A 13782-nucleotide genomic window follows, 5' to 3' on the forward strand; every position below is an offset into this window, starting at 1 on the left:
TCCCCAAGCAGGATTGTTCCTTTCGGTATTCCGAGACAATCCAGAAGGCCCGCTCCATGCCAAGAAATCTGAGTCAGCTCGCCCTGGATCTCAGCTTCACACGTGGAGAGCTCAGCAGGCACCCCCTTTTGTTCTCACTCACAGAGCGTCTCAGAAACTTGCAGGTTCTGCATCTCGTAGTCCGTCATTCGAACATAGACTGCATCTCAAGGTTGAGTAACTTGAAGCATCTGCGGCTTCTGACTGACAAAGATGTGCGGTATGTCTTGACAGACAATTTTGGGTCGCTGCATAATCTGCAGACCCTGTACATGCACGCTCTCCACCCGGACCCGGTGTGTGCATTGCTTCCGTTAGGATGTATGAGCCATGTGCAGAGCGTCTCACTGATCAATGTGGTCCCCGCTGCTCTAGCCTTGGCTGAGGACACTGATCTCCATGTAGAGCTCCACAGATTGCAAGATACACACAAGGACGTGTGGTACAACAACATGTCAAATTTGCGGTCCGTGCGCCTGTCCACATGGACTTCTATAGAGGAGAAGGATCTTCCGGACTTCTTGTTCGAGCCTTTGAGGCTCGATGTGCTGGACATCTGCGCCTCTCGGTTCGGGACAGATAGAAATGCTATCCTGCTGCGTGGGGCCTTCCTCTCTTGCCAGAACCTTCGCTTTGGCTGCGAATCGGTGCATGCGATCATTCCAGACACAGGCTTTGTCTGGTCGAGGCTGTGCGTTTCAGCTATGGACACCTTGGATGTCAGGTTCTTGAGCGTGCAATCTTTTGTGGAGGGCTGCCCAGCTGCTGGCTTCAGCTTTGACTTGCTGAAGGGCAGAGGCCTGATGGAATTGTGCCAGCATTTGCAGCAGAGCGCCGCTGACTGGTATTTGGGTGAGAGCAGTGGGGTTGAGGGGGGCTCCGCGGTGGTGTATCCTGGCAGTGTTGCAAATACTGTGTTCCACCCAATCTGCGTATGTGGCGCTTGCCAGAGGTGTTTGGGCATTTAGGATGCCCTTGTGCAGCTGATTTTGTGTGACTCAACATTGCAGAAGGGCAAACAATGGGCATGATGTGTTAATGCTGCACCGCTGACGGAATTTCCTCCGAGGGGGACATGTTCTGTGTGTTACAGCAAATATTCAGAAACTGATGCAAGTCTCATTGTGAGTAGCATCCTGCCCAGTAGGATTGGGCGTGGCACACTCCAATTGGTTCTGTCATATGCGCACATGCCACTGTAACACTGTCACATTGCAGACTTGTCATGCACGCCTGCAAAGAACCATCTGCACTACTTGCCATGTTGCCTACAAGCTCTTCCAGTAATAATCGTATATACAGGTGCTACGCAGGGACCTGTCAAATAAGCACGCCCATTACAGCAGCAACGTTCTTGAATTTATGCACTGCTCAAGTGCACAGAAATTTTGTGGTAGTTGGCACCACTTGCAGGAGAATGCGGCACTTTAATCGATATCAGTAACACAACCACCACCATGCGTGGTAGTGATGCTGCTGATCTGTCAAGCCCTCTAATGCACTACGAGCGTTCACTGGTTGCAACAGTCGAACAACGGTAAATGACAGTTTCTTCCACGGTGCACATGCTATAGGCACTTCCTAGTGTCGCCTCTGGCGAAGCATCCATTCTTAGCCAATCTTGGATGACTCATAGCTGTCCCCGTCATCCAGCTGCAGCATTGTTGCTCTCCAGCTGCAGCAGCCGTTTGGTGTGTGCCACAACGGTGCGCTTGGAAACCACTGCAATGGCTCCTCAAATGCAAATCATGTGCATGCTCTTAGAACTCGTCCTTGTCCGCTCCACCTCCTGCAGGTTTCATAACGCCAAGAGCTCTAGCTACCTTGACAGTCCGAGTTTCTGTCTAGCTCCTCCAGAGATACAGCTGACAGATATGATCTTCTTGTACGTTGTACAAGACAGCAGTCATCTGTGTGCTTGACAACGCCTACCTGTGGCTGCTTCATCTTGCCCTGCTGCCCCCATTCCTGCGCCCGGTTGCGACTCGTTGAACAGGCCTGCGCCGCTGTCGCTGCCCGTCCCTCCCCCTAGCTTGCCCCTGCCCTGGTCGTGCAGATTCAGCATCTCCAGCACCGCGTCGTGCGCATGCCAGGCCCCATCCCGGACCGCACCTGCATGCATGCACACAAGCAGTCCTATCCTGTGCTAGCTGTCAACCTTTTACTCTTACTGTGACCACATTCCAGCGTTCTCCCACTGCTGCCTGATGTCTGGAAGACTGCAGCAAACAAAGAGTGGAGATGCGCTTGTGACCCGGTGCCCTGACATCAAACAATTGGTCCAAGGCAGCTTGCACATGCAAATGACAGCCCACAATCATTCACTGGTCAGTAAGCGTACTGCCAAGGAGCAGACAATGCTGTCTTAAAGCCTCACAGTCAGGATTTCTCTAAGCTGCAGTCAATCACAGCAGAAAGAGGTCTGGCTCATGCAGCGCACCCTTGTCTGGGGCATAGGCGTGCAGCGCCCAGACAGCCAGCATGATGGCGGCCCCCATGCCAAATCTCACGATCCAGTGGCTGCCCTTACCCTCCTCCGGCTTGGCATCCAGCTCCAGAATGGGCCAGAACGCCTCGTCGATTCCCTTGTCCTGCACAGCAGTCGAGCAGAGAACCATCTCACGGCATCACATGCAAAATTCGGATGTGCTGAGAATGCCGCCCGGTGCGCATGTTGGCGCAGAGACGCATGGGATGAGCACTGCTGCAGCTGTGCTGCTCCCCCAAGCAACCTTGCATATACTAGCTTTTACACAGCATATGCAAACAGCTCAAACATGAGTTCCTGCAATCTGGGAGTTGCAATCAGCACATGAATTGTGACAGCACGACGTTCAGCACGAGCTCCTGATGTGCTGTGCAAAACGGCAATCAGGTCTGGACAAGTGCAGGATTTGACTTGCTGCTGCCTTGATCTGTGCAAGACAGGGGAATGCACTAATGGCAGGGGCAGGCCAGGGGAGTGAATGAAAGGCAGAGGGGCGCGGGCGCACGTCCGAGAGGAGGTGCGGGAAGAGCCAGAGGGAGCGGCCAAGGAGCACCCAGGAGGACAGCGCCAGCAGCGAGCGCACAGTCAGCGTGGCCAGGATGCAGATGATGAGGGTCATGGACACGTACACTGCGGCCAGCTTCACCGGGTGCGGCGCGAGCGGGAACATGCAGCAGAGCATGATGGTGATGAGCGCGAGCGCACTGAAGAGGTAGCTCCAGGGCGACACCTGCTTGTCGAACAGCCACGCGTACAGGTGGTCCTCCTCAAAATTCTGCGCGCCACACCAGGGGTGTTTAACATGTTGGATCTTGATACCATGTGAAGTTTGAAGGTCATAGCAAATCCAATAGCTACCTGAACCAAGAAAGAGGTGAAATAGCTACCACCCAAGCAGATTAGATGTGGTAACAATTTGGTCAGATGGCAATCATATTCCTATCTAAAGGTCACACGGGCCCACTGTGGCTTGTTGCATGCCCCCACAACCGAGGGTGCCTAATAGTAAACCCTCACTGATTGCATGCCGGCAGTCTCATTGAATGCACATGTATGGTGGTACGCAGGCCAACAAGCCGGCGGCGTGTCCCATTTTTGACATATGTCCTGACTGAAAACACCATTATGCAAGTCGGCATGAAAGTGAATATGGCATCGTATTCAAGAGCTCTGCTGTGCGCTACACATGTGATCTGAAGGTGGAGCATCCCACCCTCTCGTGTACGAGTGGCAGCAGCTTCTTGGGCCACTTGACGAGGCGCTTCTTGCCGGGCTTGGGCTTCTTGAACATGCGCTCCGTCTTCATGAAGAGTCCCTTCCTCAGCATCATGTCAGCCACATCCTGCACCTGCTGGTCCACCTTTGTCGCTGCAAAGGCAGAACAAGCTCATACCCAGTCCCAAGGTGTCGGCAAGCTTGTGCTACACTCACAGCAGGTAAGCAAGGTCCGACCCTATGGAATGGATTTGACCTCACATTTATGAGCGGCGCACCTTTGGAGACAAAGGGCTGCATGAGCTCCTCATGCTTGCGCAGGTAAGCAGCAAACTCCTTGCCCCGAAACACATCCACTCTCTTGTCTTGCAAAATGGCTGCCCGCTCCTCAATGCCCGTCTTGCTCCGCAGCTTGTCTGCCAGCTGCTTCAGCGGATCTTCCTGCTGGTTCCCCTGCAGGGCGAGAATTGTCAAAGATCCGAGACTTGAAAGAGGTCCTGTATCATCACGCACACTGGCAGACTCAAAAAGTCGCTCAGACAGGGATGGCTGATAGATTTGAAAATTTGTAACTTTTTCCATCACAACACGTCCTGCAAAATGCTGTGTGCGCAGGCAACAAGGGTGGCCTCGAGTACGCTGTCGATCATGGTTGATTGCATTCACTCACATCATCATTGGGCAGCAATGACTGAAATCTTTTTAAAAGTTTATGGAACTAAGAAAGCAATACTTATTATAATAAGCATCCTGCTAGTTTCGCCGCACCTTAGGAGCCATGGCTTTTCAGATCAGCAAATTTCGAAGGAACGGTGTTCAGCGGTCAAGGACTCTACGGAAGGTCCATGATGGCAACGTTGGACAATGTTCTTCAAAATTTCGTTGTTCAGCGCGGAAGGCGAACTGGCGTGTGGTCTGGCGCCCTCGCATCGGCACCTGCTCTCACATGTCGTTGCACGTGCCAGATTAGTGCCAGAAGCCAAGATTATGTCGTTGTGCTGCCTCAGAATCATGAGGGTTACAAACTTGGAGCATGCAGAACACTGCACTTTACACCCACTGCAAGATGATGCAATGAAACCCTTGACCTGTCCGGTCCGAGAAGTCTGGTCCGACAGGTGGACTTAGGTCCGCACTTTATCCAAGGACTGAGACTGACTTTGGGTCATTCCTAGATGAGTGAAGCAATCGGACTGGAAAAATCACTGCACAGTGGCCTCTGCAAGGTCCCAGTAGTGCGCAACGCCTCGCTCCTCCAGAAACTTGCGCGCCTCCGCTGCAGACTTGGCATCATGCACCATGAATTTTGAAAAGGCCATGGCCTTCACTTTGCCTGTCCACGCCAGCCTGCACCCAGGTATCTTCCGCTGCACATCTGCACCAGCGCACAACAGCACCCAGTCAGCCTAAAATTTTGGCTGGCGACATCTACCTTTTGAGGTATAAGTATACAGCAGAAACATGCTGGGGGAACCAGAGCGTCAGAGAAAAGTAATTCACAGGAAACCCGGTCAGGTGCAAAGCACAGTGTAGCATGAGTTTCATCTGAGATATGTCATCTGCATAAAAGGTAGATTGTTGTGGGCCCCGCAGGTATGACTGCAGACAATCTGCATGTATGCGAGACTCCTCTCTGGCTTCAAATTTACTGATAACAATGTAAAAAATCGACCATGGGAGGAAGGGATTCACTGTCTTCGTCCTGCTGCCTCCTGTCATCATCCTCATCTTCCTCCTGCTCCTCCTCCCACTTAATGCGCCCCAGCATGAGCTTGTTGTAGCGCTTGTGGGACTTGGGTCCCCCCTCCACAACCACCACGCTGAGCGCCTCCGTCGTCACAGAGCAGCCCGTCATGTGCAGCTCCTGCGCAGCAATTCCAGTCTGCATGCCGCCTGCCACCTTGAAATTGCTGCAGAGCTTTTTAACGACAGCTGGCACACGCCTCTGCTGCAGCTTAGCAGATCCTGAAAGCAATGCTTGCCGCATTCACTTGTTTTTCCAGCAGCAAGGACAGCTGGACCGCCCCCGGCCACCCCGGCCGCGGTACCAGGAAAGAACGAAGATGACTGCGATGACGATAATGTTAATTGAACAGAGAGTGCAATATACACAAGGCAGTGCGAGCTGCACGCAGGAACAAGGGGCTGCTTCGTGGCACAGATGCATGCTTCTGAAAAAACAAATTTGGGCTAAGAATGCAGTGCGGCGGGCCACCTCAGCGTTGGCGCGGACTTTGAAGCGGTGTGTCGGCTTGGCGAGGCGGTCGACTGCGTAGACTGCAACGGTGGGTGCCTCACCCTCACCGGCCGCGCCCACCAGCTTGACGTGCTTGTTCTCCTTGCGCTCCGCCGGCGTCAGCTTGCGCGCCAGGTTGCGGTCCTTGTGCGCCTGCAGCCAGCCCGCACATGCACCCGCTGTCAGCAATTTTAAACCTAGATAGGCACGAAGCAGGGCGTGGCCATGTGCTATTATCCTGCTGAGAGCTCCGCGGAAGTCTATCATCACGGGAAAACAGTGTCTCGCCCGCACATGGGCAGTGGCCAAAGGCTCGCTTAAAAAGTCTACTGCAAGCATATGTTAGGCAGATCAACCCCAGTCATTGCCGAATTCCATTTTGACTCTTACTAAGCAACAAGAAAGGCTGCTCAGGTTCGTCTGGGTCCAGGATTACAGAGTCGCCTCCCTAGGGTGCATGCAATGGCGAGGAAGGGAAGGTTATGGGCCGACGACTCGCACCTGCTCGCGCTCCTCCATTTGCGCGCGCACTTGGGCCTCCATAGCGGATGGGTCGGCGACGGCCTCGTTGCCCAGCACGCGCATGAGGTTGCTGATTTTGACCTTGGGCTTGGGCGGCTCCATCAGCCCCTGCCGGATCATCTCCTGCCGATCCTTCTCGCGCTCGTTGCGCCGCTGCGTCTTCAGCTTCTTCCGCTCCTGCCCGCCCGCCACGCACACTTCCTCAGAAGTCCGCTCTGATTACGTTCTGAGCGCAAGGACATCTTGCAAACATGCCATTCATCCCCTTTCTGATGGCGATCCCAACAGAGGTTGATATAAACCCCCCAGCAAGACAGGAGAGGTACGCATGCACATTTCATATACAGACAGGTCTCCTTTGGCAGACACATTATAAAAGCGTTAATGGCTATTTTGTCAAGGTATTTATAGATGACAATCTGAGCATGCCAAGTTTTGGAGGGTGGAGATGCAGGGCACAGCACAGGGAGCACAAAGAGAAGCATGGAAGCTAGGCAGCGTTGGTGGAAGCATGGAGCACCTTTGCAGTCAGCATGAGCGGCATGGGCGGGGGCGGCGGCTCCTCTGCAGGCGGGTCAATGGGAACAGGGTGCTCCACAAGGATCGTGATCTTCTCTGCGTTCAGATTTGCTGCAACATCCTCGCCTTCCTCGCCAGCTCCATACCTCTGCACGGATCAGTGCTCTCGTCAGCACTGCTAGCCCCCTCTGGAATTTCGTCCGCACTCTCCAGAAGCGGCCCTACTCTATAAATGTCAAGCCCGCTGTGGCATCATGCAATCTCCCAATGCCTTGCATGTTTGTGCAGACAGAGCAAGCACCCAACGTCACCCATCAGCAGATGCACTGGACAGGGACCATAATAGATCTTGATTATCAGACATTCAAGAGGTGTTCTCTGAGTAAAAGGGTGCACCTCTGGGTCTCGAAGGATGCGCGCGTCCCACCACTCCACATCTGGTATGGGGTCGAGCTCCGGCTCCTTCTTCTCCTCCTTTGGAGGCCGCTGGCCCAGAGGGATCATGTTTACATCCCCCACCGGCGCAGCGCTCCTCTTGTCCTCAAAGGCCTTCCCCGGCCGCGCCTTCACAGCCTCTTCCCCAAACTGGGCCTGCATGCATAAACCCTCCATTTCATGATGTACCTTAAAGTCCCTGCTAGCAGCTCATCCAAATATAAAGGTGCAAAATATGTTGGCATTCGGTCGGCGTCACCTCCTTTATTTCAAGTCTGCTGGTTTTTGTTACAGACTCTATCATTTTAGGCTTTTTATTAAATAACCCCAGCCACGCTTTGTTGATAAAATGACATAATTCCTTGTTTACTGCATTTATGAACTGGGAATGGCCCTGCTCTGGCAGAGCTGCAAGCACCATAAAACCCCTTTGAGAAGTGCCATTGTGGGATGATGAGCGGGCGGTGACTGGCAAGAAATGGTACCTTGAGGCGCAGGACCTCAGCCTGCTTTTCAAACCGGCCGTGCTGCACAAATTCAAAGCTGGCCCGCGGTCTCCGCTGAACTTTGTTGAGCAGCCGGTCCCCCATTTCCGGATCATAGAAGCTGCGCCAAGGCAAAGGACACTTGATCAGTGCTGGCAACGCTACGAAGCCATGGTAGGACTGATCTGACCAGAAGGCAGCCTTCGCACGGCCGGCAACATATAGGATATGAGACCCGCTGATCAATATTGTTGGTGTCAACTGGATGACTTCTTACCTGCGCTTGGGAGGCTCAGGCTTCTTGGGCTCTGCTGGTTTCTTTGCCTCCACCCTCTCATTGAGCTGCACACATGATTATCTCCTCAATTCCTCTGTTCAGTACTGACCATCAGGAAGAGTCTCGAGCTTTAGTATTTTCATGTGTAAGGGTGCAAGGGTCACCTTCAAGGTTGGCGCAGCTACTCTAGTGTCATTCCGCTGGATCAGGCGGCCTTGCGCATCCACCTCCCTGCCCTGATCGTCCAGATACAAAGAGGCCGGCGTGAAAGTCTTGGGCTTTGCACCTGGAGGAAGGGCTGGCGCTACTGCAGGTGGTGGCAGCACAGCTGGTGTGCCAGATGCCTTGGGTACCTGCATCCCAGGAAGCATGTCAGCTAAAACTTAAATGTATATGACTGTTTACCAAACCTCTGAAGAAGCGATGGAAGAGCAGATTGCACCACCCAACAAGAGGAGCAGTCTAAAACAAGGGCGAACAAAGGAGTCCTTGCAAAATGACGGCACACAGTCACTTACCTTGTTTTTAAGCTTTTCATTGAGCTGCCTGAGTTCTAGCAATTTTCTGGCCCTTTCCAGCGCAGCCTTCGCAGCATCTTTATCAATCGGCTTTGCTGCAGCAGGAACCGATGGCACCGCAGGACCACTGGTGTCAAACCTAGACCGCTTTACACGCGGTTGTTCGCCTTCCGACATGGTGAATGAAGTGGTATTGATCCTCCTGATGCCAACCCTCCTTCAAATTTCACCAAGCAATTGGGACACTCTCGATTGGACAGCAAATTCACTGCTCATCGCAGCCAGTGTTTGATGGGGAAGCTTCAATGCTTGAATTTTTCTTTGCGCAGAGAGCATGCGAATCTCTCAGTGCTCTCCGAGATTGGCACCTGCCCTCACATGCCACTGCATGTGATGCGTTCAATCAATTCTCTTTGATCAGAAGCCGGGCTCAACGAAATACTCTTCCACACACAATTTAAAACTGAGAGGAACGAGACTTCTGTTTGGGGCCAGTGCTGCAAACGTCTAATAGAATATTAACTGGATCGCCAGAATCCACGAGAAATTAAAACTTGTAATTACCCTCGCACAGAAGTCTCTTAATAACTTATATAATTCTAAGTACAACTATTTTGTCGATTAACAAAGATCTTAGTCACCAAAAGGGGCATCTGTCCCTGGGCAGATGGCTGAAGGACCAAGCCCACTGGTATTCCAGGGCGCGGCTGCAGCTGAGGCTGAATCTGTGATCGACACAGAGAAGGAACTGCATCGCCGCAGGTGTGAAGAGATTCACTCTACATTATTCACTCTGAACAATACATTCCAGAACCCCTTCGCTACAGCTGAGGTGGGAGGTAGCTTAGGTGGCTTGCCTGGTCCAGGGCTGAACGATTCGGCACGGACTATGTGGATCCCAGCAAGCGGAGTGATCTACGCTCGGAGTTCCGCAAGCAGAAGTTCAAGAAGGAGGGATTCAAGACGGGCTTGGACCTGTTTGATGAGGTGCGCCGGCCCAGGCTGCCTTGCTGACACCTGCCTGCTGCCCCAGTGCTGGCCAAGCACTAATTCCCGAAGATATCGGGTGTCCTTAACACAGAGGGGTCCTTGGGGGGTTTCTTATAATAGAAGGTGTGCTTCAGGAGGAGGTGGCACGCATGCAAGTGAGGGCGCAACGGTTCCAGACAGAGCTGAAGCTGCCGGACTACAGGCCGGCAGAGGTGCCAGAGGACGAGGCAAAGAAGCAGCAGAGGGCTGCGCGCTTCGGCGTCGACTACGCACCCGCTGACAAGGGAGCCTTGATGGAGATTGGTGCGCCATCATCCTCCGCGTCTTGTGACTCTCAGACTGGGGCCATGCAAATCTGCAACCTGGAGCCTTGGCTGACTTCTATCTATGCTGAGCAGTGACATAGACTTTGCTGGGCACATGCAAGCCATTCTACTGGGGGAGCAAAAATAAAATTCTGCCTCATCCTGTCAATTGTCTCGTCCCAGATGTGCTGGAGGAAAAGAAGGAGCACGGGTGGGACATTCCGAGGCGGCCAGAGGCGATCCACTTATATGGGGTGGACTGCATGAGCACAGCAGACTGCCTGGCATACTTCAGCGATTACGGGCCCACCTTTGTGGAGTGGATCGATGACTCATCCTGCAACGTGCTGTTTGAGGATGACTACACCGCCAAGCGCGCCCTCATCGGCCTGGGCAAACCTCTGCCGCCGGACAACTCAGCCCCTGACACTGCCGGTACCCATTCATCCCCCATGTTACTTTGCTAGCTGAAGCAGCACGATTGCTGCACCTCTCTGAGACCAGCAGGGATGTGTTATTCTGAAAATAACAATGTGTGCAACGTCCTGTTCTGGTGCTCAAAATTGCTGTGTGAGGAGCTTCAGGCCTGTGTGCTATTCCATACTCTCCCATGGTAGTGCAAGGGGTCTGGGAAGTGCAGTGCTCTGAGAAATGACCTCATTGGTGGATGCGTGTCCAGGGTTGGATCCCACGGACATCAATAATGCGCCCTTCTTGTGGCACAAGGGCGAGGACTTCAAGAAGGGCTCTACATCTATTCCTCTCATGTACCGCATGGCCACCACTGCGGACGTGAAGCCGGCGCACGGCAAGAAGTTCTCGCGGTACCTGTGGAAAATGCCCGTCAGAAAGGTGGCCTGCCTGTCACCCCTATTGCATTGCCCCAATGGTGTCTTGTACTTCACAATCATAATGCCTGCTGTGCAGCACCCTTCCATCCCACAGACGGCTCCTTTATTAAAAAGCTCATCGCCAAAGCTATAGGGATCTCCAGTGGCATGTAGTGGGTCCCCAAAATTGCTGGAGAAACGGAAGAATTCAGTACCAGACTCAAAAGACATCGGCTATGGTATATATGGTACAAGGGAAATGTTGGTTTTGCGGTGCAGGCCCAGCGGCTGCAGAAAGAGGAGGTGCGGCAGAGGCAGCAGGGCACCAATGGAGAGGAGAGTGGCGATATTCAGATGAAGGGGACTAAGAGCACCAGGAATGAGCGGAAGAAGCGGAAGCGGCAAAACAGAGACGTGGATATGGTTGACGCAGAGGTGTGCCTTTCACTCGTCAGTGCTGCTTCTTACAGGCATCGTGTGCAATTTGATAATGATTGTCAACGATGTGACATCTGCAGACACACCGAAGGCAGAATCGCCCTTGCATGTAGAAATGCATTTTGCGGCGCTTTTTGAAGTGTCAGTGCATGTCATGTTCTTTGTGAGTGCTTTTCTGGCTGGTTCCAGATGGTTTCAGATCCCTGTCTGCAACGAGTCAGGGAGGGGCTTATATAAATCAAGGGAGTTCAAACTGGTCCTAAACTTTTGCATGCATGCATCTGTGGTGCAGGATATGGAGGAGGAGGAAGGAGAAGAGGAGGAGGAGCTGCCAGAAGCCAAGGTACCAAAGGCGGACGTGGCGGATCTGCGCGAGTTGCTGCGGCGCAAAGAAGGGCCGTCTGGGCTGTTCTCGTCCGCCGATGCCTTCATCCCATTCTCAGAGGAGGATGAGGAGGAGGAGGAGCTCCTTGATGCAGAAGTTGATGTGGCAGAGGCAATTGGGGCGGAAAAGACTCTGACTGAGAGCAACGGCGGCCTGGAGAGTACTGCTGCAGGTGTTGCTGCGAGGCATGATGCTGGGGGACTCTGACGGTTGCCTGTTGTTGGGTCTTGAAGCACGAGTCAGCTGCTATCAAGAGTCTGCAGCTGTCGAACGGATCTTGTTTACAGAAGTTGATGTTGCTAGCTTGGCAAACAGCCATTGACTGGAATCATGCTTGACATCTGCTCCCGGGCGAAAGTGCCGTGTTGTGAGAACATGAAGAGAGAAATGTGTTCAATCTGCTCACTAAAAGGGCACACTCAGCCTGTCAGCTGCAAGTTGACCAGCTGGTGCTGGCAACCATTACCCTACCACACCCCTATCCTTGCTGGCATTTTAATTACTCCCAAGTGCAACGGCCTGTGTAAAGCGACCAAATATGCGCAGCGCTGCATCCTGAGTTGGCTTTTTGTCAGATCCAAAGCTGATATTGCAGCAGCTGCAGCTACCAGAGGCATATCGATGTGCCATATGGCCACATCCTGATGATGCCCACGCACGATCTTGGCACCTCCAGAAAATCCAATAAAATTGAATGTATCTTGGATTTGTATAACTCGCCCATGATGATGCCCATGAGTAGCTACCAGGAAGCTTCAGCAACAATCAGCCCAATAGAGCAGGCTGCACAAGGACCCACGGCGTTGCCTGTGATGAAACGGCAGAAACAGGGAGCATCTTCATCGTTCGTGCGTCCCATTCTTTCATTCTTTCATTCTTCCTTTCAGTCCAGATACACTCACAAACGTCTTACTTCTCAGGATCTGAGCAAACAAGTGCAAAATTTGTGTTCAGCGCTATGGCCGAGAGGGGAGGATCGTTCCTTTCGCCATAGGTCCGTCGTAAAACTTTGTTGAGTGCTAGTCGGTTGGTGCCAGCAACCATTTGGGCTCCATTCGCCGCATCCAGTACAGTGATCTTTCGGAGTCTTCAGGTCTTGGGCCAATGAACGTCACCGGTACCATCTCAACGCCTACACCCAAAACTCACTGCTTGTGGTTGATGGTCTCCTCAGAGTTTTAAATGAGAACCTCTTGTCAATTTTGATCCCTTACAATATTAGCATGCAAGCTCAACCAGCTGTACACAGCCTCACTTTCAGCACCTAGACCTCTGGTCAATATGTTTTTGAGGATGACCTTGACTCCGCAGAAGGCAGTAAGTGTGTCAAGTCCCAGTATCGAGGAGTCCACGAAACCATACGCAAGGACGGCGTGACCGTCTGGTGGCCCTTCAATCAGCTACGTTCCTGTGAGTCTGCCGGAGCGCCTCCTGATCTCCCCAGCACTTGCTTTTCTTGCTCAACCTGCCCGAACGGTTTCGTGCAGCATACAGGAATCAGACTCCTCAGCTCCCCATTGTCTTCGTGCTTCTCTCATTGTCTCTATGTGTGCAGGTCACCGGCAGTATCTGGATGTCACTTGGATGAGGTGGAGGCAGCAAGGTGCTATGACATGCACGTGTTGAGAACGCATGGTCCCAGTGCACCCCTCAACTTCGACCCCAGCGACTACGAGGTGAGGAATGCAATTCTCACGCAATTCTCATACAATTCTTGCACACAGGAGCCGGATGATGTAAGCGTTTGAAGGCGCCGGTTTTGTTCCGCCCAAGGGTTGATGTTGAAGGCAGGTGTGAGGATGTGGTAACCTGGCAGGGTATGGAGCAGCTGCAGGAGGAGGAAGAAAAGAGGTGCAGCGCCGTGAAGGTGAGCGGTAGCGACGCTACCTCGCCTCATTGTCGACACTATGTTCAGGGGCATGTGTCCTGTAGTACAGGACCTGTACTACGGAAAGTCTCCACGTTTATTTATGCAACAACCTATGGATTGTTCCTACTAGTAGTACTGCGCAGCCTCGTTGATGATGCCCTGCCGCCATAAGTTGGAAGCGTGGTGGCATTTTAAAAGGCCTTTGCTGCTAAGGAAGGGCAAGCATTGAC

At 52.8% G+C, this 13782-nt stretch overlaps 3 protein-coding genes across 3 annotated transcripts; 1 reads left to right on the forward strand and 2 right to left on the reverse strand.

Moving 5' to 3' along the window:
- Positions 1 to 562: 562 nt before the first annotated feature.
- COCSUDRAFT_64104 (hypothetical protein) lies at positions 563 to 4609 on the reverse strand. The gene is made up of 7 exons (XM_005651659.1): positions 4511 to 4609; positions 4021 to 4195; positions 3741 to 3895; positions 3033 to 3302; positions 2480 to 2630; positions 1972 to 2151; positions 563 to 1828 (listed from the first exon to the last, which is right to left on the reverse strand). Exons 1-7 carry the CDS (start codon positions 4520 to 4522, stop codon positions 1800 to 1802), a joined length of 972 nt encoding a protein of 323 aa, XP_005651716.1. The 5' UTR covers positions 4523 to 4609; the 3' UTR covers positions 563 to 1799.
- A 133-nt stretch (positions 4610 to 4742) lies between these two features.
- On the reverse strand, positions 4743 to 9041 carry COCSUDRAFT_52093 (PRP3-domain-containing protein). The gene is made up of 10 exons (XM_005651660.1): positions 8735 to 9041; positions 8381 to 8569; positions 8217 to 8281; positions 7940 to 8060; positions 7416 to 7610; positions 7021 to 7113; positions 6480 to 6677; positions 5958 to 6131; positions 5435 to 5606; positions 4743 to 5117 (listed from the first exon to the last, which is right to left on the reverse strand). The coding sequence occupies exons 1-10, from the start codon at positions 8909 to 8911 to the stop codon at positions 4945 to 4947; spliced, it is 1557 nt and encodes a 518-aa protein (XP_005651717.1). The 5' UTR covers positions 8912 to 9041; the 3' UTR covers positions 4743 to 4944.
- A 360-nt stretch (positions 9042 to 9401) lies between these two features.
- COCSUDRAFT_55196 (hypothetical protein) lies at positions 9402 to 11889 on the forward strand (the record flags this gene model as incomplete). Its single annotated transcript, XM_005651661.1, has 7 exons — positions 9402 to 9496; positions 9601 to 9721; positions 9859 to 10027; positions 10213 to 10464; positions 10709 to 10881; positions 11139 to 11294; positions 11590 to 11889. The coding sequence occupies 7 exons, from the start codon at positions 9402 to 9404 to the stop codon at positions 11887 to 11889; spliced, it is 1266 nt and encodes a 421-aa protein (XP_005651718.1).
- Positions 11890 to 13782: the final 1893 nt, after the last annotated feature.

This window comes from Coccomyxa subellipsoidea, assembly GCF_000258705.1.
Source record: "Coccomyxa subellipsoidea C-169, whole genome shotgun sequence".
Taxonomy (NCBI): Eukaryota; Viridiplantae; Chlorophyta; class Trebouxiophyceae; family Coccomyxaceae; genus Coccomyxa; species Coccomyxa subellipsoidea.

Bases quoted from the DNA above. Each gene is read 5' to 3' on its own strand.
- COCSUDRAFT_64104 (XM_005651659.1), bottom strand. The intron at 3,303-3,740 runs GTGGGATGCTCC...TGTGGCGCGCAG, and splicing joins TGCCACTCGTACACGAGAGG to AATTTTGAGGAGGACCACCT. The intron at 2,631-3,032 runs GTGCGCCCGCGC...ACTGCTGTGCAG, and splicing joins TCCCGCACCTCCTCTCGGAC to GACAAGGGAATCGACGAGGC.
- COCSUDRAFT_52093 (XM_005651660.1), bottom strand. From the start codon at position 8,911: ATGTCGGAAGGCGAACAACCGCGTGTAAAGCGGTCTAGGTTTGACACC. The intron at 8,570-8,734 runs GTAAGTGACTGT...CCTGGGATGCAG, and splicing joins ATGAAAAGCTTAAAAACAAG to GTACCCAAGGCATCTGGCAC. The intron at 6,132-6,479 runs GTGCGAGTCGTC...GGCTGGCTGCAG, and splicing joins AAATGGAGGAGCGCGAGCAG to GCGCACAAGGACCGCAACCT.